Genomic DNA, 23,284 nt, shown 5'->3' on the forward strand with positions numbered 1-23,284 from the left:
TAATGGCATTGACGGCATGATATTCTTTATAGTCGAGGCTCTCGTCAGTGCATGTATTTATTTGTATTCTTTTATATAGCCTCCACTTACCGCAATAGTGTCGTGATATCATACTAACCAGGTCTTCCGTTCATCGCTTAACAGGTGGCATTTTCTGGGCAGTTTTGGTGAGGAAAAGAAAATGACAGACGTTGACTCGTCGCACAGGCTGGTCGTGCCTGGGCAATAGCAATTAATCTGGGCCAGTTTCAGAACATAGTTGAACCAAGAGAGAGATCCAATTTTTATGCCATATGAAATTGTTCAAGGCCTTGCTCTAATCACTTCACCCCCAACACAAGGATGTTACAATTAACATGGATAGTTAACAAGCATCACTGCATCAAGGATATTAGTGGATTAGCAAAGGCAGCTGAGACTTGACTTGGTGTTAGATTCAAATGAGACGGAGTTTCAGTAAAAAAAATAATTTTAATTTGAGTTCGAGTCAAAGCAAATTGAACTTCATTGTTAAGCTGAGTAATCTGTTTAGATTTAATTGAATTTGAATTTAATCTGAAAAAACTCTGAAAGAATAATGCAAGGATAGAGTGCTGCGTATGGAGGGTTGGATTTGGAATTTCATTGGCATTGGAAACACCGGTGTCGGTGAGATTCAGCAATGCAAGACGCGCTGCAAATATTGACGACAGCTCATTGGCCAGGATCTCGTGACGCGTGTCTCATCACCCCATTGATGGTCATTCCCTATGCTCGCACATACCTTATCCTTCCGCTATCTATCCTTGTTTGTCTAAATAAAAAACAATGACTTAAAACCTCTACTTAGTATTGATGACTATGTCACAAATTCAAAGCTCATCTCATTAGTCTTACAAGGAATTGATATAAATGCTACCAATTAAAACAATGTTTCAACAACAGGATCAGATCATTCTATCTGATTGGGAATCATTAACAAATTTGATTTGAATCATAATTAAGTTCTATTTTAATCACCATAACCAATTAATTTTGTATTAAACCAAATAAATTGTATTTGACACAATTCAACTATTTGTTGAACCAGTCAATCTCCAGACTAATTCATCGATCGGAGCAAAACGCCTCTTCACAGGTAGACTTATCATTTTGGTTCACAACTACTTCAATCATAATAAAGCTTTAGAATAAAAACCAAAGAAAGAGAGGGAAAGAGACATTGAAGCCGGTAGGCTGCCACGTCATTATCTCACATCTACCCCTCACAACAAATTATCAAACCAAAAACCATTATTCCATGCCACGCATCCGTATCATTCTCATCCACAATCACGCCCCTGAAATCTCAATCCAACGCCGTAAAAGCATCTGGGACCCAACTAATAAAAAAATTTCATAATCAAAGTTAGCAGGAGCGCCACTTTTCATAAATGGTAACAAACACACGTCTTTCCCAACCAAAATCTTTGCATTAAGAGCAGTTATTGATAGACTCTGATCAAATCTCGCCCGTCGATTCATTTACTCAGATTTGGATCAGATCTGATCAGAATTCGAAGAAGTGTCAGTGAAATGCACGTCGGTTTAGTAGTGTTCTTTTGATTTGCCAAAAAATGACGATCTCTAGTCCTGTCACTCCCGGCCAGGTGCCAATGCGTCGCCGTTTTGTGCTTCGTTTTGCTTCCAGATCTCACTCAATTACAGTTAAACATCTGTTTAATGAATTGCAGGTCTCGTTTTTCATTGGAACAGTCTCCGTGTTTGCAGCATGGGTTTATTCAGAATATTTGGAGTACAAAAAGAATTTATTGCCGAGCAAAGTGTAAGTTCAACAGTTTGGATCGTTTAATTGAAATAAACGTTGTCTTTTTTGTATTTTTTACTGAATTTATGAGTTCTGTTAGTAGACACTCTGATGTCAGTTTGGATGAATTGGGAGTTGGAGATGGGACGGTGAAGGAAGATGACAAAGCAGTTCTTCTAGAGGGCGGAGGATTGCAGTCAGCGTCTCCGAAAGCTCGGAGTTTGTCTGCATCTTCTCCTATCTTCAGGTTTTTATTGTTTTAATAGCGTGGATTCTTCACGTGCTTGATTGATTATTAGTTTATTTTTAGCTTATGTAGATTGTATTTGTTTAGATTTCTTCTGATGGAAGAGGCATTCTTGATTGAAAATCGTCTCACGCTTAGAGCTATGTAAGTTGGTTAGTTCACTGAGTTACATTTAATTTTTTTTATTGTTTTCTTGCAGTTGTTTATAGTAAGTGCTAGCAATTAGATTGTGATTCACCTTTCTTTTCGTTGTTTCTCTGTAACAGATCTGAATTTGGTTTGCTTTTGGCTTACTTTTACATCTGTGACCGGACTGATGTCTTTGGGTCAGCAAAAAAGGTAACTTTGAAGAGTTTAACTTATCATTTTTTTGTCCCAATCTTTAGCGTGAGAGTTCAATAGTTGTTGTTAGTTCTTGTGATTGGAAAATTTTAGTTATCTGAGGAATATGAAGTTGTGAATCAATATAAATGTTAAGTTTTAAACACTCAACAAGAATAATCAACATGATCTTTTCAATTCAATGTAGTAACTCTGTTAGATGTGTTTGAATTTGTGTTTATATGAAATTTTGAGTACTTCACAATTATTAGCCAGTCACCTTTTGGATTTATTTTATTCCTTTTATTTTTTTTTTAATTTTTATTTTACATTCTTTCCTTAACCTAAGCCATCATCTGTCTGTGCAGAGTTACAATCGGGATCTTTTCTTATTTCTCTACTTCCTTCTCATCATAGTCTCTGCAATAACTTCTTTCAAGATACATCATGATAAGTCACCATTCTCGGGGAAATCCATACTCTATTTGAATAGACATCAAACTGAGGAGTGGAAGGGTTGGATGCAGGTTTGTCACATCACACATGTTTGCTTATGCTTATCTATTTATTTTGGATGATTTATTTGATATGCTTCATTCTTGGTGGGAATACTTCAGTTGTATCCTTGACCAGTTTCTTTGGGCATAATGTTCAATATTTGTTATCAGCTGTAACACTCATTGCTGAAGCACTCTTTCAACTTTTGTAATTTGCATGGATTACTTTGCTTGATCCTATGAATTCTAATGTGAAAACAGAACAAAAAGAGTTATTCAAATCCAAATGTGTAAAAGGGGCACATGCTTCTAACATATTGTGTTTCCCAACCATTTGTAGGTGGTCTTACACTTTCTACTTGTCTTACAGGTGTTGTTTTTGATGTACCATTACTTTGCTGCTACAGAAATTTACAATGCAATCCGGATATTTATTGCTGCTTATGTGTGGATGACTGGATTTGGTAACTTCTCGTATTATTATGTACGCAAAGATTTCAGTCTTGCAAGGTTTGCACAGGTATGTAGCTTTAAAGCTCTAAGATTGCTTGTTTTAGTTATGTCTATTGTTAAAGTGCTTCAAATCTAATTTGTTGAGCAGATGATGTGGAGGCTTAATTTCCTGGTCTTATTTTGCTGTGTCGTCCTTGACAATAGTTACACGCTGTATTACATTTGCCCAATGCACACTCTGTTTACTCTTATGGTTTACTGTGCACTTGGTATTCTGAACAAGTATAATGAGATTGGATCAGTCATTGCTGTAAAAATAATTGCCTGCTTCTTGGTGGTTATTCTAGTCTGGGAAGTACCTGGAGTGTTTGAATTGCTGTGGAGCCCATTTACTTTCATTGTTGGTTAGTAATGCTCCCTTACTTTTTTCCTAGTTAAAACATTGGGATAAAACTAAACTTAATGTCTTCAATTGATGCAGGTTATACTGACCCAGCCAAGCCAACATTGCCCGTCTTGCATGAGTGGCATTTCCGCTCTGGGCTTGATCGTTACATATGGATAGTTGGGATGATATATGCATACTATCATCCAACAGTAAGTCTTGGTGAAATTCTCTGTAATATAGAAAAAGGAAAAAAATCAAGTTAATGCAAAATGAGGGTTGCTTGAAATATCTCTCTGGATTTATCTATCTGTGTCAAGGCCTAAATATTATTCAATGTTATTATAGGTTGAAAGGTGGATGGAGAAACTAGAGGAAACAGATGTGAAGCACCGACTATCAATTAAAGCAGCTGTTGGACTTGTAGCCTTAACGGTATTGTAATTCTCTATTTTTATTAAGATATTATTTTTAAATTTTTTGTTTTTATCTTTTTTCAATTTCCATTGTTGATGCAAACAGTTGTTATCATATTTCTAGGTTGGATTCATCTGGTTTGAGTATGTATACAAACTGGATAAGATTACTTACAACAAGTATCATCCTTATACCTCATGGATTCCCATAACGTATGTCACATCCATCTCTGTGTATATCAAATATTCAAAAGACGAACAATATTTAATCATGTTTCATTGTTCATTTGATCAGTGTCTATATTTGTTTGCGAAACATCACACAGTCTTTCCGTAGCTACAGCTTGACTCTTTTTGCGTAAGTGACCTTTATGTTATGCATGCTATATTATATCCATTTTCTTTTCACTTATATAGAAGCTATGTCATTCTGATATAACTACCTTTGAATGACCTTTTTTGTTTGTTATATTGCCTTTTCTTTACTAGATGGCTTGGAAAGGTAACACTGGAGACCTACATCTCACAATTCCATATCTGGTTAAGGTATGCTGAAGCTGGCTTGTAAATGGTTGCTATTATATTAATGGGTTTTCCATTGTTAATTGATGCAATGAATTTACCTTTTATGTATTTGATTTATAGATTTTGTTTCCTAATTATAATTTCCAATGACTTGCAGATCAACAGTTCCTAATGGACAACCTAAATTGTTGCTTTCACTGATCCCTGATTACCCAATGCTGAACTTTATGCTTACAAGTGCTGTATATGTTGCTGTAAGTGAACAAAGCTGTAGTTTAGTACCTTGAAAATCTGTAGCAATAGCATCCCTTTTGTATTGATTTTTATTTTCGTTTTTGCTCCTGTTTCAGGTTTCTTACAGATTATTTGAGCTGACAAATACGTTAAAAATAGCATTTGTGCCCAGTAAAGATGACAAGCGCCTTCTCTACAACTTGGTTACAGCTGTTATAATTGCCACTGTTTTATATTCCTTGTCTTTTGTATTCTTGAGAATCCCCCAGATGTTGGTAAGATTTATTCTTCAAAATTTTTTAACTGCTGTTCTTTTTTTAAGTTTTCAGCTCGGTGTTAAATATATTTGCCTAATATATATTGGTTTGTTTGGTAAAATTACTAATACATACCAATTTACTAAACGGACTGATATATCTTTTTAAAAAAAGTGATGATGTGGAAGGGGTGCAGTCTAGAATTTTTAGAATTTTGAAGATGTTTTTGATATTTTCTAAGATGATGATATGATACTTAGAAGTTTTGTTATTATTATTTTTAAAAAGGTGTATTCTATGATATGATATGTATGTACAGTATGGTAAATTAGATCTTTGATGCATGATATGAAACACAATTTTATTATCATGCTAATATATAAAATAAGCACAATAGTTGAGCATGGATATTCCAAAGTGATAGATTTACTTAGAAGCTGGAAGCTTCATTTTCAGAGTTCTATTTTAGGCATGGTTTATCACTGAGGACTGCTGTTTTGCTGATTCTATTTTTTTTTTTTTAAACAGGTGTGAGAATAGTGTGGAAATACAAGGGTGCAAGATTCTGCACTATGAGTTGATGGAACGACTACATTTCCAGGTAAGTTGGAGAAACCAAACTGCAAAATGGAGTCATTAGTGAGTCACCAGGTTGATAATGGAAAAGTTGATGAAGCCTTACATGGTGATCGAAATTGAGACAGACGTCTATAGTAGAGGAAGAAGTTTGATATAAACTCCTCAAATTGTGAGGGGTTCTTGTCATGATTCTTGTAACACTTAAAGTGATCAAAACTATGATATATAATAGCATTGAGATTTATTTTTTTAATCTGCATCCATAAGAATGTAGCTGTTGAATTGATAAGAGTAAAAAATAAAAATGTAACAGCAATGTCCACCTCAAATGATTGATCCTTGTAGTCTTGAATTAAGCATTTTGTTTTTTGTTTCTACTGTCGGTTACTCAGCGATCTAAAAGTCTTGATACGTTACATCTATAATTTCTATTTGGGTGAAAAATTTTAATGCTGTTGATGGCAATTTTCGAAACTAGAAATGCAACTGAGAAATTGGTGTGCAGGCCAATAATTTATCAAAAGAGATTGCAGCATGAGAAAAGTTTGCTTCACCTCATTGAGGTTGAATTCGATCTGGTTAAGTTTGAATAAAACTTAGTTTGTGATTAGTTCAAATCTAAGAGTTGGCTTGAAATCATTCTGGCATCAACGAATTAAAACTTGAATTGTATTAAAAAATAATTTTATTTTAAATTCAATATTTAGACTCACAATTTATTTTATGAGAACAGAGTTTAATCTTTGATTCAAATTCAATGATTCAAAGTTTCAAATTCAAATTTGAATTCAACTAGTCTAAATCAAATTTAATCATACCATTACTTTTGCTCTGGGCATGTATTGATGATGAGAATTAGTTTGGTAAGGGTGTAATAAGGCCGTGCCAAAAACCTATTTAAACTTTATAATTTATATATTTAAGAATAAGATGCACAAGATTTGAAATTTTTTAAAATTTCTTGATATTTTATTAAATTAAACCGTGAATACTAAACTTGCAAATTCATTGAATTGACCAATAGACTCAAATTCAAATTCAGCTCAACAATAATTGAATAACTCGACACATTTGCACCCCTACACGGTAGTAACAGTATAAAGTCGCCCAAAATGTGTCCATTCTACAGCTAAAAAACTTAGGATAAAAGACGAGTTTATAATTGGGTACAAATGACATGCCACTTTCAAACTCCAGGCTATGGGGATATGGCACCATGAGCTGCAGCAGCAGAGCATCCCCTTTCTTCAGAATATATGCACAATGTCGTAAGCAAATCTAGTTTTTGTGTTAAGGAGAAACAGCTGAACGAAAATTCAGGGGAAAGAACAAATAAATCAAGTCAATATTTTAAGATTCATTACATATTACTTCACTCTTCAAACACCTTTGGTTATGCAACTAAAATGAGGATGCAACCATTGTTTTAAAACCTGAACCAACCACTTCAACGAGTCTGATCCAGTGGCCAACCCTATCTGGGCTAAGTTTTAAATTGATTTAAGGCACTGGACCAGTTTGAACCATCAGTTGAACCAGGTGAATTGTGCCATGGTCTAACAGTTGAACCGTACCACGGTTTGACCTTGGATCAAACTATTACAACGACATCATACCGATTATCCACATAAAACTTTGCAATTGCAATAGTTGGGAAGACATACACCATATTAAGCCTCAAACCTAAGTCTTTGACAATTTGGAGGTATGTGTCATACCATCAGATCAAGTTCGTTCACTGACACCACACTAACATCACCAGTCAGACTGGTGAAGACTTGGACTGGGCCTTTGACCATGTCAATGTATGGTTCAGGTATTAAGACATTGGATGCGACAAGATAATAAACATAATGAGATACAAATGCCGCAAATTGAAAGGCTTCTTCCAAGAATGAACTGGGTTTCCTCTCAAACAAAGGATTAAACAAGAAGAAAGATATGAGAAAGCTCTTGAAAACATAATTCAAGGAAAGCCATGCAACCTACCAATTTAATATTGTGTAAACCCCTATCCTAAATAATTTAGGTTTTTGCTATTAGCTGTTTTAATTATTTGAAAGGATACGTCCAGAACAGTACGAACGACTGCAAAAATATATAAACAGAAAGTTAATCGCCATGATCATTGAACAATATGATAAAAGGATTTATGAGAGGAAACATGCAAAACAGTTTATTTTGGTCAATCATTGTTCCAGGAACATATAAGAGAAAGGAACATTTCAATTTATCCTAAACACATTCATTCAGATATGGAATGAACAACATAAAACAAAAAGCAGTGAGTTCTGAAAGTAAACTATTCTACTATACAGAGAATTGCTATTAAAGGGGAGAAAGCTACACAAACAAGTGTAAATTCTTTTAGATCTTTCATTTCAAAAGGAAAAAAAAATTAGTAGAAGGTAGAGAAGTGTACCATAAGGCCACCGGTGAAGCCATCAAGTAGAATCCGGTTCCAGCTGTCAAAGTATAAATGAACTGAAAATTTTGCCTTGGTTATGAGTCCAATAGAAGCCATTGCCATGATAAGAAAATAAAAAATGAATCCAGTGAGGCCAGTGAATCCCAAGATTCCAGCGATGGCCCCACCAATTATAGATAAAAATGTCCGACTGCAATGAAGAGAAAAACATGGTTATGTTTCAGCACCAACATAGATGATGTGCTGCAAAATATGCACAGCAAATCTTTTAATACCCTGATACAGTAATCACTAACTCAATCAATAGCCATGAGGCCCATGATCCAGTTTGAACATTTATTAAGATAACTTCCCATTGTGTTAAAGCCAATTTTAAAGAATTTTAATCTCTCTTTCTGATATGATCTCAAGTGCAAGCTATGAGATTTGGATTTCACATCAAAAAGTATAAGGTTTTGGTGTGGGGTTTATATGATTTGGGCTATTCAATTTCAATAGTTAATTTTTGGAGTGTGACTCTCTCAAAATTCATATAATTTGGGACCACAACCACTATCACGTCTCCCAACTGTAATTATGCAACACGGGTGGTGATGTCAACATTACGACATTTTTTTGGGGCTAGCAGTGAGCTAGCTCATAGCCAACCAATTTGTGTGGGAGCCAAGGTTGCGAGTGTGGAATCCCAATAAGGTATGAAACTTAGATCCAACATCAGAAAATATGAACTTCTGGTGTAGGTTTATATAGCTTTAAACTCCAAATATAAATAGTTAGCTTTTTGGGTGTAGTTCTCTAAAGTTTTATATCACTTCCCTACATACATATCCCATACATAATTTTAATTTCCGCAAGGAAAATGTTACTAACCGCTAAATTTGAATTGCTTTAGCGAAAATCTTCAAATAAGCCTGAAACTTTGAAGGGTGTTAAACACCATTTGTGCATAATTGAATAATTCTATAGGTTTGGTATATGGTCACATTGTCACAACCCTGTGAATGACTCTATATCATTTCAAGGATACAAAACAAACCTGTAATATATGATTTTCATGTTACTCTGCATATTCTCAGCATTGAAAGTGTGCAACTCATTAGCAGCCTCACTTGATTTCTTTCCGGATGCACCCGAATCACCATGCCCCGCCATGTTTTCCACCTAGTTGATAACCAAAAAAGTGAGAGAAAAATTAAGTGAACAAACCATCTATAAACTATATGTAAATTACTATCATAACGTAGATTCACAGTTTACAAAAGTTCCACTTCAAATAAAAAATTCATACATAAGAGAAACCCTTAACCCTAAATGTATAATAAAAAAAGCTGAAGGGAAGAACTCTGGATAAAGAAAAGCCTTAGATTAAACTTGTGCATACAAGAAACACGTCAGAACAACAGCAATCATAATTCAGTAAACCTCATTACAGATGCATCAATCATAACATGAAAAGCTCACTCAAAATTTAAATTCAAAAGCAACACAAAACCAGAGCACAATTGTTATATCACCATTACAGCTCTAAAGTCCAAACATTAAACACAAAAGCGAATCACAGATAAATTTCAGAGCCCGCTGAACCTGTGAATCAATCAAAGCACCATAGGAAAAAAATCTAAAGCACATCAAAACGACATGCAAAAGGCACAGCTAACGCACTTTAAAACCTAAACTTGGCCAAAGCACTCCGAATTTCTTACTTGCAACAAAGTTCAACCGATTATTCAAACATAAACTATGAAATAGATCTGAAAGTTTTAAAATTTTAGATTCAGTGAAAAGCAAATCAGCTCAGAAAAAACAGAAACAACAAAATAAAATATGCAAAAAGATAATAAGATCATAATTCATAATAAACAAACAAACAAATCTTTACCCAAACAATCGGAGAAGACGAAACGAGACTTGCTACTGAAAACAGACTCTCCGTGTTAGAAATATAATATATATATATGTGTGTATGTGTGTGTATTGTAACCATCGCATACGAGCTTGGGCCTTTTGATTAAGATCCATTGTGCTTGGTTTCCATTTTGGCCCATATCGTGAAAATACTACAATGGGCCAAATAGGTGCATTATTTGTTTGGATTAAAAGGGGTCGCCGTCGTCGGCGTCCAACGCTTTCCTCTTCTTCTTCTCAATTGAGTCCTCGCAGTGTGTCTTGAAAGGATTTGATTCATGAGGTACGCAATCCTTCGGTTTAGCTTAGGAGTTCTTGAATTCAAGTTCTGAGCTTTAAATGTTTTTTGTTTCTTTAAATAAATAATGTACTTGAAGGAAGGGTGTTCTTTACTGTTAAAAGTTCATAAACCTTCAATTCCTTTTGTACTAAACACAAACCCAATTCTGAACCCTAATGATATTAACAAAAATGATGACCAAACCCAGAAAAAGCAAACCCATGTTGAAGAATTTCAAGTGATCAACAGATTAAAACAAGAACCCAACATTGCACTAGCTTTAAACTACTTCAAATCAGTTGCTAACTCAAACTCATTCAAGCACACCCCTTTAACGTACCAACTTATGATTGAGAAACTTGGCCAAAAGTGTGAAATAGATGCAGTTCAGTATCTTTTGCAACAGATGAAGCTAGAAGGAATTAGCTGCTCTGAGGATACTTTTATTAGTGTTATAAGTTGTTATCGGCGATTGGGGTTGGCTGAGCAAGCGTTGAAGATGTTTTATAGGATAAAGGAATTTGGGTGCAAGCCGAGTGTTAAGATTTATAATCATATTTTGGATGCATTACTTTGTGAGAATAGGTTTTTGATGATTAATCCGATATATAATAATATGAAAAGAGATAAGATGGAGCCGAATGTGTTTACGTATAATATTCTTTTGAAGGCGTTGTGTAAGAATAATAGGATTGATGGTGCTTGTAAATTGCTTGCTGAGATGGCGAACAAGGGGTGTTTGCCTGATGCGGTGAGTTTTACTACTATAGTGTCCTCAATGTGTAAGGCTTGTAAGCTGGAGGAAGCAAGGGAGCTTGCATTGAAATTTGAGCCTATTGTGAGTGTTTATAATGCTTTGGTTAATGGGTTCTGTAAAGAATGCAAAATTAAGGAGGCCTTTTTACTGTTAGATGAGATGGTGGGAAGGGGACTTGATCCAAATGTCATCACATATTCAACAATTATCAATTCTTTGTCTGATATTGGGAATGTTGAACTGTCTCTTGCTGTAATAGGTCGGATGTTTGTGAGAGGGTGTAGTCCTAATATCCATAGCTTTACTTCCTTGCTGAAGGGCTATTTACTTGGAAGAAGATTGTATGAAGCTCTTGACTTGTGGAAGCGAATGGCTAGAGAAGGATTTGTGCCTAATGTTGTTGCTTATAATACCCTAATACATGGTCTATGCACCAATGGGAATATGGATGAGGCTGTATCCGTGTCCTATGAGATGGAGGGAAAGGGCTGCCCCCCAAATGTGACTACATATAGTGCTCTAATTGATGGATTTGCAAAAGCTGGAAATTTGGTTGCTGCATCTGAAACATGGAACAGGATGATAAGTAATGGTTGCTCTCCTAATGTTGTGGCATATACCTGCATGGTGGGCATACTTTGTCATAATTATATGTTTAACCAAGCTCATTCTCTAATTGAAAAAATGGCTCTGGAAAATTGTCCTCCTAATACAATAACTTTCAATTCATTTATCAAAGGATTATGTGGCTGTGGAAGAGAAGAGTGGGCAATGGAAATCCTTGATCAAATGAAACAATATGGGTGTTCGCCTAATATCACAACTTATAATGAACTGCTGGATGGTCTTCTAAAAGCAAACAGATTAAGAGAAGCTTTTGAACTTGTCATGGACATAGAAGAAAGTGGGATTGAGCTTAATATTGTGTCTTATAATACCATATTGCATGGGTTTTGCCATGCTGGTATGCTGGATGAGGCTTTCAAGTTTGTGGGGAAAATGCTGGTAGGAGGGGTAAAACCAGATGCTATCACATTTAACATATTGATTTATGCCTACTGCAGGCAGGGTAAGGTTGGGGCTGCTATTCAACTTTTGGATGAAATTAAAGCTCAACGAGAGTGGAATCCAGACATAATCTCATACACTAGTGTCTTATGGGGAATCTGTAATTGGGCTGGTATAGATGAGGCCTTCATTTATCTTCAGAAGATGTTACATGAAGGGGTCTGTCCTAACATTGCCACATGGAATGTGTTGGTTAGGTGTTTGTTTAGCAACTTAGGTCATTTGGTGCCATTTTATATTCTGGATGATATTATGGCTCACCAGTAAGACACTTCATTGTTCCTCCAGAAGTGCAGCAGTCAAACAGATAGATCGGCCACTATTAGTAAAATGCAACAGATGTTTGTATTTTTTGTTGCATGTTGGATTTCTGAGAGGTCTTGTTGTTGGGCTTACAATTGGCACGACCATTATAGAGAAGGCAGAGAAACAACATCACGCAGTTCTAGTCTGATACATGGCAAGCAATTATATAGCAAGAATTTTTATATTCAAACACAAATCCTCTTCAGACTTGTAATCTCTTTCTTCTAATTTTTATGTTGCAGACAAAACCGTGTGTGAAGTAGAGAGGGCACACGCATTTGCTAGCTCTTAATTGCTATGATTCCAAACAAGCTACATGGATCAGGTGTGTGCCAGATTGTCAATTTAAACCTTTTCCCTTGCTGATCTCTGATTATTTCATCAGTTTAATGACTTAATCACATACGCTCCACTGAATTGAAGAAATCGTAATGTTAAGAGATCTTCTATGATTCTGGGTGAACTCGTCCCATTTCTTGCATGCAGCCAGTTCAATGATTCACAACCACCTTGTGATCTGCGGCATGGTTAACAGGCACAGATTCTGTTGTTTAAAATTAAATCTCAAGAATAGGTTCATTCTGATTTGCTATAGCAGTTTGTAACAGTCTGATAGGCTGCCCGCCCTAAAAGATTGTCTACATTTGTGTGTAGGAATTGTAACATAAATTATAGCTCAGTTGTTGTCGCCATTCATTGTCTGGTTTAATGCACAATTTCAACTTTGTAGTTGTGTGCCTTGGAACTCTATGAAGATGGACCTCATTGATTTAAAAATCCTGCAGCAAAGAATCACAGAATAGATTCTCCCGCATTTTATGTGGTCTATTGTTATGATCAGTAAGAGATTAGCAATTTCTTAAAATGATCCTGCATTGCTTTTTTTCTTTTTTCTCGGTAAGTAAGGTATTATTATTAATATAGAGTTAATTTATGTTAAAATTATGACGTCTTGTTCAACTTTTTGAGATGCTCCAATTTAATGCCTTTTTAAAAGGCTTCAAACCCAAAAATGTTAGAGTGGATTTGAGCCGCGCTTAATGAGTTTTGAAGAATATAAACTCAAGCACGAGCTCAATATGTTGGATGGTGCTTGAGCATGGCTCACATGGGTTCAATACTGTAGATATAAGCTCGAGCTCATGTAAGCCAAGCTTGATATTAAAATGTCGTAGTTTCATTTTGTTTACATAATGTAACATAGACAATATGATGTTTTAAATTGATCAAAATAATGTTTTATTTATTTATGTAATTTGTTTGTGAATCTATTGAGCCAAACACTTCCATGGCTCGAGTTTGAGCTCAATAGTGTTACATACCCATGACTCGAGCTTGATTCAGGTTCAAACAAGATGAGCCAACTTTACGGAGAGACATCTCAGAGTACAAATACTCACAGGAGGACGCAAATTTCTTCAGTCTTACTTCATTGGCAAATTAGCACTGACATTAGCATAAAAAAGAGAAAAAATGAACCAAAGTGAACAGATTCCATGCTTATTTTTTCCAAAAAACACTTCTTCTATGCTTTTATTCTTCAAGTAGTTTGGTGCGTAAATGAGATTTTGCTATACGTCCATTTCCACCCTTTGGAAAGAAGCCTCCAGGGGAACTTTCATCACTACTTCCATATACAATTCTCAGAATTTCCTCTGGAGTTCTGTGGAATGCAACGTAAAATTCATCACCAGCTAGCACATTGCCTGTAAGTTTCCCTAGATCACCCTGGGACTTTGTTGCAATATTCTGAAATTCTGTTTCTGATTCAGCTACTGTTATACCATATGGATGCACCTTCTCTGTTGCATGTTCATACAACAATGCTCTAATGACTGCATTTTGCCCAGATTCAACACATAAAAGCCCTGCAACAAGCTGAACAGAAACCACACAAAGTTGAAAAAGAACTAAGCCAAAGTGTAGTTCTTATTGAAGGTGGCCAAGAATGTGAATTTTGGACTTTGCCCTTTTGGAATCAGCCCCTTGGAGTTTAGGAATTGCACCAACATATCCAGTGAGACCAACATAAGGAATCATTTAAGATGCAATGAGACAATTGGTGCTGTTACTATAAGGATCAAAAGGAGGATTCAAAGGCTTTCCAAAAGCATTGTCTATCACTTTTGCAAATGATTTTGGACTTGAATCCAACAATGGCCTTGGAAATCCTTTTACTGTCTTCTTAATAGCCCTGCAGAAAAAATAACACTCAAATATAAACATGAAGAACATCAAACAGAAGGCATAAAACAAAAGCATTAAGAAAAGTGTATAACAACCTCAAGTGTCCAACTTCTTGCCATGCAAATTGCAACATTACATCTAGAGTGAAAGGGTCAAGATTGGCCATTTGGGCACCAGTGGGTGGAGGACCTCCCATAGTTAAGTTTGGAGCAACCTTGTCCAAGCCATAACCCAAAGCAGCATACAAGAAAAATTCAGCTTCTAAACACTCTAAATTCAGCGGAAACTTAAGGAGATCAACATCAGATTCTGGCACTGAAGTGGATGAATATGAGCCTGGAACAAGAAACAAGGCCAAAATGGCCATTGCCAAAAGAGTGAAAGAACTAGACATTGCCTTAATCTTTTTGTTTCTTATTGAACTGTTTGGAGAGTTATTCAGTTACTGCGATAGGCAGACCTTTATATAATAGATCAGGAGGGACCTTATTTATGAAGATGGATTTGGTTTTATGTCTCTAGATTATGGATATCACAGTTTACATGGAAAGTGCTTTATATTTTTAAATGCAGGAGAATCCAGGCATCGCATTTAATTACAATAATTAATGATATTACCAATAATTGTTTATGTACGGAATAAAACAAAATGCAGCAAGTTTATCTTTCATTTTTGTGATATGTTTCTAACGAGTAGACTCAAGAGTTCTTTGATTTATGAAAAACCGAATAAAAAATGTAGAGTAATGCTAATTACAACAAGATATATCTCAATTTCATATTTGAGTGTCACTATATATATGGTTGGATACGAACCAAATCAGTTTAGTCTTGAAAGATGATTCAATTCAGTTTTAGTTCAACTTGAATTTAAGCTAAAAGAGTTGGCTTATCTTTTAGACTAGGTTAAAATCGAGTTAAAAGGAGTTTGGTTTGGTCTAGGGCTGGACTCGAGCCGAGCCAGCTCGAGCTCGGCTTGGTTGAGCCCGAAACGAGCTAAGCTTGGCCGAGCTCGAGCTGGCTTGGTAGATTTTTTTAAAATTTTTTTTATACAAAACGACGTCGTTTTGACCAATATATATTAAAAACGATGTCGTTTTTATAACGAAAAACGAACCGAGCTGAGCTGAGCCGAGCCGAACTGGAACCCGAAACGAGCTGGCCTTAGCCAAGCTCGAGTCAAGCTCGAGCCGAACTCGAGCCACCCATATATGAACCGAGCCAAGCTTGAGCTGGCTGCGAGCCGAGCTCGGCTCGACTCTAATCCAACCCTAGTTTGGTCCAACTTGCAAGCGGAGGGGTGGTTCAATTTGGTTTAAACATTGGTTAATGACTTAATTCAGGTTATGTTAAACAATTGTTTAAACGATATCGTTTTGTCTATTATTGGTAAAACAACATTATTTTGTCAATAAGTCATAAATTCAAGTTACAAGTTTGAACTATAAACTTAAGCCAAACTTGGGTTGTGTGACATCCTTGAGCAAATCTCACATTGGCAAAGCAAGAGAGAAATGTTGAATTTGTTTGTATATTCCACATTGCTTGGGGATGAGAAGATTGAATTGGTTAAATAGTTTGTAAGCTTCTTAAACTATCAAGACACTTTATTTGTTGCAAAATTCAAAAGCAAAATTATGATGGACTATGTGTTCAAACTGGATAATATAGTAACAGTAGATCGGATTATCAGACTAAAGATGTTATAAATAGTAGGAGAGTTGCTTCGTGTATCCTCTTGAGTGAAAAAGTCGTTCCATATGTTCTTTTGAGTGATATGGGCAAACATCAGTGAGGACTTTGAGTCCCATAAGAAGGGGTTGGGGGGGAGGGGGGGTCATATGTGATACTTTTAGGCAAATCTCACATCGACAAAGCACGAGAGAGATGTTGGGTGACCAATTTCATTCAAGCTGAACTCAAGCTACTCTTTATTTTGATTCGTTAAAATTATGATGTCTTGAATAACATTTTGAGATGCTCAAATTTAATGTGTTTTAAATGGTTTCAATCCCATAACTTTAGGGGTAGATTTGGACTAAGCTTGAGCCTAAGTTTGAACTCAATGAGCTTCGAAAGACATGAATCCAAGCTCAAACTCAATATGACTGGTGATGCTTGAACTTGGTTTGCATAGATTCGCACTTATCGTTATGAGCTCAAGCCCATGAATCAAGCTCGATGAACTTAAGAAAACAACATTGTTTTAACTCTAAATTATATAGCATAACAATATCATTTTGCGTTGCTTACATAATTTAACACTAGGTCAAAATAACGTCCTTTTTTTATTGGTCAAAACGACGTTACTTTATTTATATATGTGAGACACTTGTAAACCTATTGAGCCAAACACCTTTATGGTTCAACCTTGACCCATAGTCACTTATTTTAAACTCAAACAAGTCGTGTTGATAATCGAGCTCGGTTTGAATCCACCTTGTACAAAGACATTTCAAAATACCCAAAAGAGGACACAACTTACTCTAATCTTATTTGATTGGAACAATAAGCACTTTACATTAGCGTTAAAAAAGAGCAAAATTCAACCATGCTTATTATTTCCAAAAACACTGTTTCTATGCTCCTATTCTTTAAGTGGCCTGCTGTGTAAATAAGCTTCAGCTATATGTCCATTGCCACCCTCTGGAAAGAAGCCTCCAGGGGAACTTTCATCACCACTACCATATACAATTCTCAGAATTTCCTCCGGAGTTCTGTCATATGAAACTGAAAATTCATCACCAGCCAGCACATTACCTCTAATTTTCCTTTCAGCACCCATGTACTTTGCAACAATAAGCCCTTCATCTTTTGATCCTGACCTTCCAAGCTTATTTCTCAGTTCTGAAATTCTGTTTGTGAATTCAGCTACTGTTATATCATAGGGATGCACCTTCTCCAATGCTTTTTCATACAACAATGCTCTAATAACTGCATCTTGCCCAGATTCAACACCTAAAAGCCCTGCAACAAGCTGAGAGAAGCCACACAACGTACAAAAAAATTAGCCAAAGTTTTGTAATGGAAAGTGTCATTTTTATTGATAGTGGTCAAGTATGTGAATTTTGGACTTACCCTTTTTGAAACAGCTCCTTGGAGTTTAGGATTTGTACCGACATAGCCAGTGAGACCAACATAAGGAATCAGATAAGATGCAATGAGATAGTTGGTGCTACTACAATAAGGATCAAAAGGAGGATTCAAAGGCTTTCCAAAAGCATTGTTGATCACTTTTGCAAATGATTTTGGACTTAAATCTAACAATGGCCTTGGAAATCCTTTTACTGTATTCTTAATAGCCCTGCATAAAAAATAAGAGTCAAATTGAAACATGAAGAACATTAAACAGATGGCATAAAACAAAAGCATTATAAAAATATATATACTAACCGCAAGTGTCCAACTTCTTGCCATGCAAATTGCAAGATTAGATTTTTAGTGAAAGGGTCAAGCTTGGCCATTTGGGCACCAGTGGGGGGAGGACCTCCCATGGTTAAGTTAGGAGCAACCTTGTCCAAGCCAAAACCCAAAGCAGCATTCAAGAAAAACTCAGCTTCTAAATACTCTAAATTCAATGGAAACTCAAGGAGATCAACATCAGATTCTGGCACTGAAGTGGTTGAATATGAGCCTGGAACAAGAGACAAGGCCAAAATGGCCATTGCTGAAAGAGTGAAAGAACTAGACATTGCCACTGGCTTAATGTTAAAAGATTTGTGTGATTGTGCTGTTTCCTGTGCAAAGTACTGTTTATATAGAGCTCGAAGAGTGAAGTAGAGAAAAGAAAGTGTAGAGTGACACGTTGGAAGATGAAAATGTTTGGTCAGAACTTGAAAGTGCCACGTGGGTTTGATACAATCTGATCAGTTACAGCTTCTAAAGAAGAGGAGAATTAATAGGGTAGCTCAGAATTGTGTCATTAAGTGGGCATAGTCTTTGCATGGTAAGTTAGAAATATCGAAAAGGTAGAACCAAATTTGTCTTCATTTGATCGATGAATAAATGTTAGTATTGACTCAGTTTGTACTAAAGAAATGTGATCATAAGGGAAGCTAAATTTTAGCCATATCTTCTTGATGTGAGCACTGAATGAAACAGAATATAGGGCAAAGATTAAAGGAGAAAAAATGAAAGTAAATGCAGAGAAAAAGATTGCACGAATATAATATTTCTTTATAGCTGAAATGTAATAGTTGGAGCGATCGGGACAATTCTTCACATGGATTCTTCTTTTGTAGCCTTTTTTTTTTTTTTTTCCTTTTTCAACAATTTGTCATTTTTTCGGATAATAATATTTATCAGTCAAGTCAACTCAAATTCACTGTTATAAATTCTAATCTAAGCTTAAGCTAATCCTTGTTTGGACTTGAATCCATCTAAAATCAAATAGAAAACTAATAATGTATGTCATTACCATGTACCAAATATAACGTGTCCATAATATTTTATACCAATTCACAGTACAAGTTTTGAGTATGATGCATGAGAAGATGGTAAGATACATGAAAATTTTTATAAAAATGGATTGGCTTTGGGTGCAAGAAGTGATAATCTTATATTTTCAAATCAATTTGTTTGTCCGGTTCCTGAGGATTTGCTCATCATATACAGCTTATATAAATGTCAGCAAAATCCAGAAAATAACACAAATCATTTTCCTTGGGAAACAACTGATTCGATACAACCAGTAGATTTAGAGATCAAAATGCATAAATTCAACAGCTATAATTCAATTCTCATGCACACTTATACATAGCAACAGACTGTAATTGTTCATCTACAATAGATAATATCAATATAGCCAAAAACTAAAACAACAATAGTCTATTATCTAATCACTTTCTCAGCTTTAAGATTTCTTCTCCCTATGGTACTTGCATTAGTTGATTTATTATTATTTTCTTTTTCATTATCATTATCTATGTTGACAATAACAAAACCATCTTCAGCTTCGTCATAGCCATCCACCTCTTCACCTTCGCCATCCCACATTTCATCAAAATCTTCATTGTCGTAGGCATCATCATAATCCAAGTCCTCATCACCGTCATAACCTTGCATATCTGCACGCAAGGTGTGGAACTCAGGGGGCGGAGGGCAATCCTTAGTAATAGCATTGTCCCTCTTTATCACAAGGTGCCGAATGACTCTTTCATCTTTGTCTAGCATGGTCTTAAACTCATTAATATATTTGGCTTCTAACTCAAAGTTCATCAAGAAGTAGTGGGCATTCTTGGCTTTCTGTATTTTGTATGCCAGTCTTCGGAGACCCCAGTCATTAAATCTCCATACCTTGCCTTTCTTCTCCCTTAAAAAATCTGCAATAAGTATTTCATGATTATATGGAACTTGATCAAGAAATAAAAAAGCAAACTTCTAAAATGAATATATTCTATTAAAATTCTGTCAAGTTTATAAATCAGAGGACCCTTGTTTCGCGCATAACATGCAGTATGCTCCAGAAATAGTTGAATGGAACCAAGATTCTAAGATTCTTTTGTGTGAAGTTGAATAGGAAAATTTCAGAGGCTGGGAAAAATTGAAAGTTTAGACCTGCTTTCCGTACAATTCTGAAAGAAAGGCACTAAAAGATATTTCAATGATTAGCTAAGTTTTCATGCTTAAAGACCATCCCAATGTACCCTAATTTGCCCAGTCTTCCCCAGAAATGGCAGGTTGAAGATTGAGATGCTCATCACACCCACAGTAGTAGCAGCTTCATGAACTACATTTACTGGTTTACAAAGGGGTAGCAAAATGAAAAATGCACAAAGAAATCCAAAAGGAGAGACTTTTTCTGCCAGTCTCAAAATTACAATTAAGGACACATTTCATTCTCAATGAAAAAGACAATAATTCAAAACCATGCAGCACATAACATTAGACAATCAACCAAATAATTGCGTTAAAAATATCCAGAGTCCAAAAATCACCTTGAACTTTCTCATTGACACTTCCAACCCCTTCTGCATGCTTCTCATGAATTAAATAAACCACTTCATAGTGGCGCACTGCACAAACAAGGGAAACAATAGATGATATCATGTATCCTAAAGCATATGAAAAATTCAACTTACAAGCTAGTTAAAAATTTCCTCCCACCACCTTTCCTTTGAAGATTTTTGACAAAATACAGAAAAAGCATTGCTCAGCCAATTCAAGTTATCCATATATTTAATGCAAAACAGTCACAACACTTCAGATTCCATGTTTTCACCATACACAATAGCTCAAACTGCACTTACTCAGTCTACAAAAACCTTGAAAAATGTTTTAAACAACAGTTAAATTTTCTGGGGCCTTTTTCAGTAACCAGTCATTCAAAAAGAGAGACAAAACCCAGCAACATTACTCACTTCTATCCACAGGCACTTCACTTTGCAGCTGGAGGTTAAGAAATTCATAGAACTCTTCTGCAGATATTCAAAACATCACAATCAGTACAAAAAACACTGTACAACCCAAAAAAATTAAAACTAGAAGTATAATCACTTACCCTGTTCAGCATCAGCGAACTCAGGAAGAACTCTACCATCTTCCTGAACTTTTTTCTGCAACCCAATTAAAACAAACCCACATCACAAAATCAACCGCAAATTGAACTAAAAGTAAAACCTGCTACTAAATTCCAGCACCCTAAGCAGAACTCTAAACCGTACTGACTACAAGATAACGACTTTATCCATAACTGGTTACCACAATAGTAAAAAATATAATATAAACCCCAATAAAGTAAATGAAATGGAGCAACAAAAGAAGCTGAAAAGAAAAAAAAAACCCATTCACAAAATCAACCACAAATTCAATAAATAAAGAAACTCTAATCAAATTCTGAAGGCCAACCACAAAACCCTGTTCAGTACTGACTAAAAGATAACAACTTGATCCACAAACTAATACCAGTGACTACAATAGTCGAAACAAAAAGAAAACGAAAAAGAAACCCAGTGAAATAAATAAAATTGATATGCAAAAGAAGCTTTAAAAAAAAAAAAAAACCTCTTTGAGGAGAACAGCTTCAGGGAAGAAAAGAGAGTCCTCTCCAGTTTTGGCAAAGAAGCTGTGAGTGTCTTCCTTGTTGGGATTTTTCTTGCCGCTCTTTTTGGCGCCTACTATAACTGATTTTCTAGGGAACGACGGGAAAGAGTTGTTTCGTTTATCAAGACTCGCTTTAGGGAGTTTTGTAGCCTGATAAATTGCAGAGGAAGTGTGTAGGAGTGAGTCCATTTTTTTAGATGGCAAATTGGGAATGCTCCAGAGTGACATCCATAATAAGAGAACAGATTTAAGACGGAGTGTTTTACGCTTTGGACAGTTTTGTGCCGGGCCCGTGGGTTATGCGGGTCATACTAGGGATTATCGGGGCTGTTCATGAGTTAATTCAAACTGATAAATTAATACGGACTGATCTGTTAAAAGTCTACGGAGAGACATTTTCTAAGTTAGCTCGGCACAGCTCATAGCCGTGTCTAAGTTAAGTGTGTTACAAACAGTTCGACTGGTATTATCCGTTTTAGGTTTCAGGCTCTCATGGCTTTAAAAAGTGTCGTTCAGGTTCGAAACCTGCAAGGTCACCACTGAGCGATATTGTCCGTTTTGCCACTTCAAGGGCTCACGGTTTTATTACGCATCATTCGAGTTAAGGGTTTCAGACCCCTACTTATATACAAGCTTAGTAGACAGTACGAGAGCGATATGAGACTTCAGGTTACAACACATCCTTTTATCGTTATCGTGCTGATAACGTGTTATAAACAGCTCGACAGATATTATCCGCTTTGGGCTTCAGGCCCTCACTGCTTTAAAACGCGTCGTTCGAGTTAAAGGTTTCAGACCCTGCTTATATATAAGCTCAGTAGACAGTACGGAAGCGATGTGGGACTTTAGGTCACAACACACCCCCTCATCGCTATCGTACTGATAACGTGTTATAAACAATTCGACCGATATTGTCTACTTTGAGCTTCAAGCCCTCACGGCTTTAAAACGCGTCGTTCGAGTTCGAAGCCTGCAGGGCCACCACTGAGTGATATTGTCTGCTTTGCCACTTCAAGGGTTCACGGTTTTATTACGTGTCATTCAAGTTAAAGGCTTCAGACCTCTGCTTATATACAAACTCAATAGACAATATGGGAGTGATGCGGGATTTGAGGTCATAACAAAGTGGACATATGAAAATTTATTTTTTGAGTTTTACCTATTTTTACCATTGCAAACTGAGTGGTGGACTAGAGTGAGTCAGACCTCCAACTTAATAGTTTGATTAGAGTTTGAAGGTTTATCAATTATAAATTTTCTTGTGTTATTGTTTATTTCTTGAACATATGATTGTTACCTCATCAATATTATTGTCTATATAGTGATCTCGAGTAAAATTTAAACTAATCTTTATTTGAGTTCGATTAAAAATACAAATTTCTCAAGTATTTTACCTTTCAGCATTCATCTTTTTTTTTTATTTTTGAAGTATATATATCTTTTATTTTTTAATCACATAGACTAAAAAATAAAAATTATAAAAAAATTATTTCAATACTTTTGTATATTTACAATTTACAATTTTAATTTTATATATCTTATATTTCTAACAAATACAAAAATATATAAAATACAAAATATATATTACTAATCTTCACTAGTATAGTTTCCG

The 23,284-nt window shown here is 35.6% G+C and overlaps 5 protein-coding genes, 1 long non-coding RNA gene and 1 pseudogene across 8 annotated transcripts; 3 read left to right on the forward strand and 4 right to left on the reverse strand.

Annotated features, from left to right (window-relative positions):
• Positions 1 to 1,400: 1,400 nt before the first annotated feature.
• LOC123221726 (protein REDUCED WALL ACETYLATION 2) lies at positions 1,401 to 6,029 on the forward strand. 2 transcript variants are annotated; one of them, XM_044644628.1, is made up of 16 exons: positions 1,401 to 1,628; positions 1,713 to 1,804; positions 1,887 to 2,033; positions 2,121 to 2,177; positions 2,300 to 2,372; positions 2,723 to 2,881; positions 3,222 to 3,371; positions 3,453 to 3,708; positions 3,786 to 3,901; positions 4,038 to 4,124; positions 4,230 to 4,318; positions 4,401 to 4,463; positions 4,595 to 4,651; positions 4,788 to 4,884; positions 4,981 to 5,139; positions 5,650 to 6,029. In XM_044644628.1, the coding sequence occupies exons 1-16, from the start codon at positions 1,596 to 1,598 to the stop codon at positions 5,653 to 5,655; spliced, it is 1,641 nt and encodes a 546-aa protein (XP_044500563.1). In that variant the 5' UTR covers positions 1,401 to 1,595; the 3' UTR covers positions 5,656 to 6,029. The 2 variants fall into 2 exon arrangements, with proteins under 2 accessions (XP_044500563.1, XP_044500564.1); XM_044644629.1 differs by having other exon boundaries at positions 1,890 to 2,033.
• Positions 6,030 to 6,689: 660 nt separating this feature from the next.
• LOC123220937 (ER membrane protein complex subunit 6) lies at positions 6,690 to 10,147 on the reverse strand. Of its 2 annotated transcripts, XM_044643557.1 has the most exons (5): positions 10,008 to 10,146; positions 9,165 to 9,289; positions 8,123 to 8,318; positions 7,769 to 7,788; positions 6,690 to 6,978 (listed from the first exon to the last, which is right to left on the reverse strand). In XM_044643557.1, the coding sequence occupies exons 1-5, from the start codon at positions 10,110 to 10,112 to the stop codon at positions 6,948 to 6,950; spliced, it is 477 nt and encodes a 158-aa protein (XP_044499492.1). In that variant the 5' UTR covers positions 10,113 to 10,146; the 3' UTR covers positions 6,690 to 6,947. The 2 variants fall into 2 exon arrangements, with proteins under 2 accessions (XP_044499492.1, XP_044499491.1); XM_044643556.1 differs by lacking the exon at positions 7,769 to 7,788 and having other exon boundaries at positions 6,690 to 7,004; positions 10,008 to 10,147.
• A 68-nt stretch (positions 10,148 to 10,215) lies between these two features.
• Positions 10,216 to 12,598, forward strand: LOC123220936 (pentatricopeptide repeat-containing protein At3g48810). The gene has a single exon (XM_044643555.1). The coding sequence runs from the start codon at positions 10,399 to 10,401 to the stop codon at positions 12,403 to 12,405; it is 2,007 nt and encodes a 668-aa protein (XP_044499490.1). The 5' UTR covers positions 10,216 to 10,398; the 3' UTR covers positions 12,406 to 12,598.
• An 87-nt stretch (positions 12,599 to 12,685) lies between these two features.
• Positions 12,686 to 13,307, forward strand: LOC123220938. Its single transcript, XR_006503169.1, has 2 exons — positions 12,686 to 12,769; positions 12,868 to 13,307. It is a non-coding gene; the product is annotated as an uncharacterized LOC123220938 (long non-coding RNA).
• Positions 13,308 to 13,977: 670 nt separating this feature from the next.
• LOC123221575 lies at positions 13,978 to 15,025 on the reverse strand (annotated as a pseudogene).
• Positions 15,026 to 17,021: 1,996 nt separating this feature from the next.
• On the reverse strand, positions 17,022 to 18,344 carry LOC123221825 (desiccation-related protein PCC13-62-like). Its single transcript, XM_044644748.1, has 3 exons — positions 18,025 to 18,344; positions 17,710 to 17,935; positions 17,022 to 17,608 (listed from the first exon to the last, which is right to left on the reverse strand). Exons 1-3 carry the CDS (start codon positions 18,321 to 18,323, stop codon positions 17,219 to 17,221), a joined length of 915 nt encoding a protein of 304 aa, XP_044500683.1. The 5' UTR covers positions 18,324 to 18,344; the 3' UTR covers positions 17,022 to 17,218.
• Positions 18,345 to 19,340: 996 nt separating this feature from the next.
• On the reverse strand, positions 19,341 to 21,932 carry LOC123220068. Its single transcript, XM_044642066.1, has 5 exons — positions 21,634 to 21,932; positions 21,131 to 21,185; positions 20,991 to 21,047; positions 20,568 to 20,645; positions 19,341 to 19,952 (listed from the first exon to the last, which is right to left on the reverse strand). Exons 1-5 carry the CDS (start codon positions 21,898 to 21,900, stop codon positions 19,462 to 19,464), a joined length of 948 nt encoding a protein of 315 aa, XP_044498001.1. The 5' UTR covers positions 21,901 to 21,932; the 3' UTR covers positions 19,341 to 19,461.
• Between the last annotated feature and the right edge of the window lie 1,352 nt (positions 21,933 to 23,284).

Source organism: Mangifera indica, chromosome 7 (genome assembly GCF_011075055.1).
Source record: "Mangifera indica cultivar Alphonso chromosome 7, CATAS_Mindica_2.1, whole genome shotgun sequence".
Lineage (NCBI taxonomy): Eukaryota > Viridiplantae > Streptophyta > Magnoliopsida > Sapindales > Anacardiaceae > Mangifera > Mangifera indica.

Coding starts and splice junctions, on each gene's coding strand:
- LOC123220936 (XM_044643555.1), top strand. CDS start 10,399: ATGTACTTGAAGGAAGGGTGTTCTTTACTGTTAAAAGTTCATAAACCT.
- LOC123220937 (XM_044643556.1), bottom strand. CDS start 10,112: ATGGTTACAATACACACACATACACACATATATATATATTATATTTCT. Junction 8,319..9,164: donor ATGAAAATCATATATTACAG/GTTTGTTTTGTA, acceptor TCTTCATTGCAG/TCGGACATTTTTATCTATAA. Junction 7,005..8,122: donor GCTTCACCGGTGGCCTTATG/GTACACTTCTCT, acceptor ATTTTCGTTCAG/CTGTTTCTCCTTAACACAAA.
- LOC123220068 (XM_044642066.1), bottom strand. CDS start 21,900: ATGTCACTCTGGAGCATTCCCAATTTGCCATCTAAAAAAATGGACTCA. Junction 21,186..21,633: donor AAGCTGTTCTCCTCAAAGAG/GTTTTTTTTTTT, acceptor ATTGGGTTGCAG/AAAAAAGTTCAGGAAGATGG. Junction 20,646..20,990: donor TGAAGTGCCTGTGGATAGAA/GTGAGTAATGTT, acceptor TTGTTTGTGCAG/TGCGCCACTATGAAGTGGTT.
- LOC123221825 (XM_044644748.1), bottom strand. CDS start 18,323: ATGTCTAGTTCTTTCACTCTTTCAGCAATGGCCATTTTGGCCTTGTCT. Junction 17,936..18,024: donor CAAGAAGTTGGACACTTGCG/GTTAGTATATAT, acceptor TTTTTTATGCAG/GGCTATTAAGAATACAGTAA. Junction 17,609..17,709: donor AAGGAGCTGTTTCAAAAAGG/GTAAGTCCAAAA, acceptor GGCTTCTCTCAG/CTTGTTGCAGGGCTTTTAGG.
- LOC123221726 (XM_044644628.1), top strand. CDS start 1,596: ATGACGATCTCTAGTCCTGTCACTCCCGGCCAG. Junction 3,709..3,785: donor CCCATTTACTTTCATTGTTG/GTTAGTAATGCT, acceptor CAATTGATGCAG/GTTATACTGACCCAGCCAAG. Junction 4,319..4,400: donor ACCTCATGGATTCCCATAAC/GTATGTCACATC, acceptor TCATTTGATCAG/TGTCTATATTTGTTTGCGAA.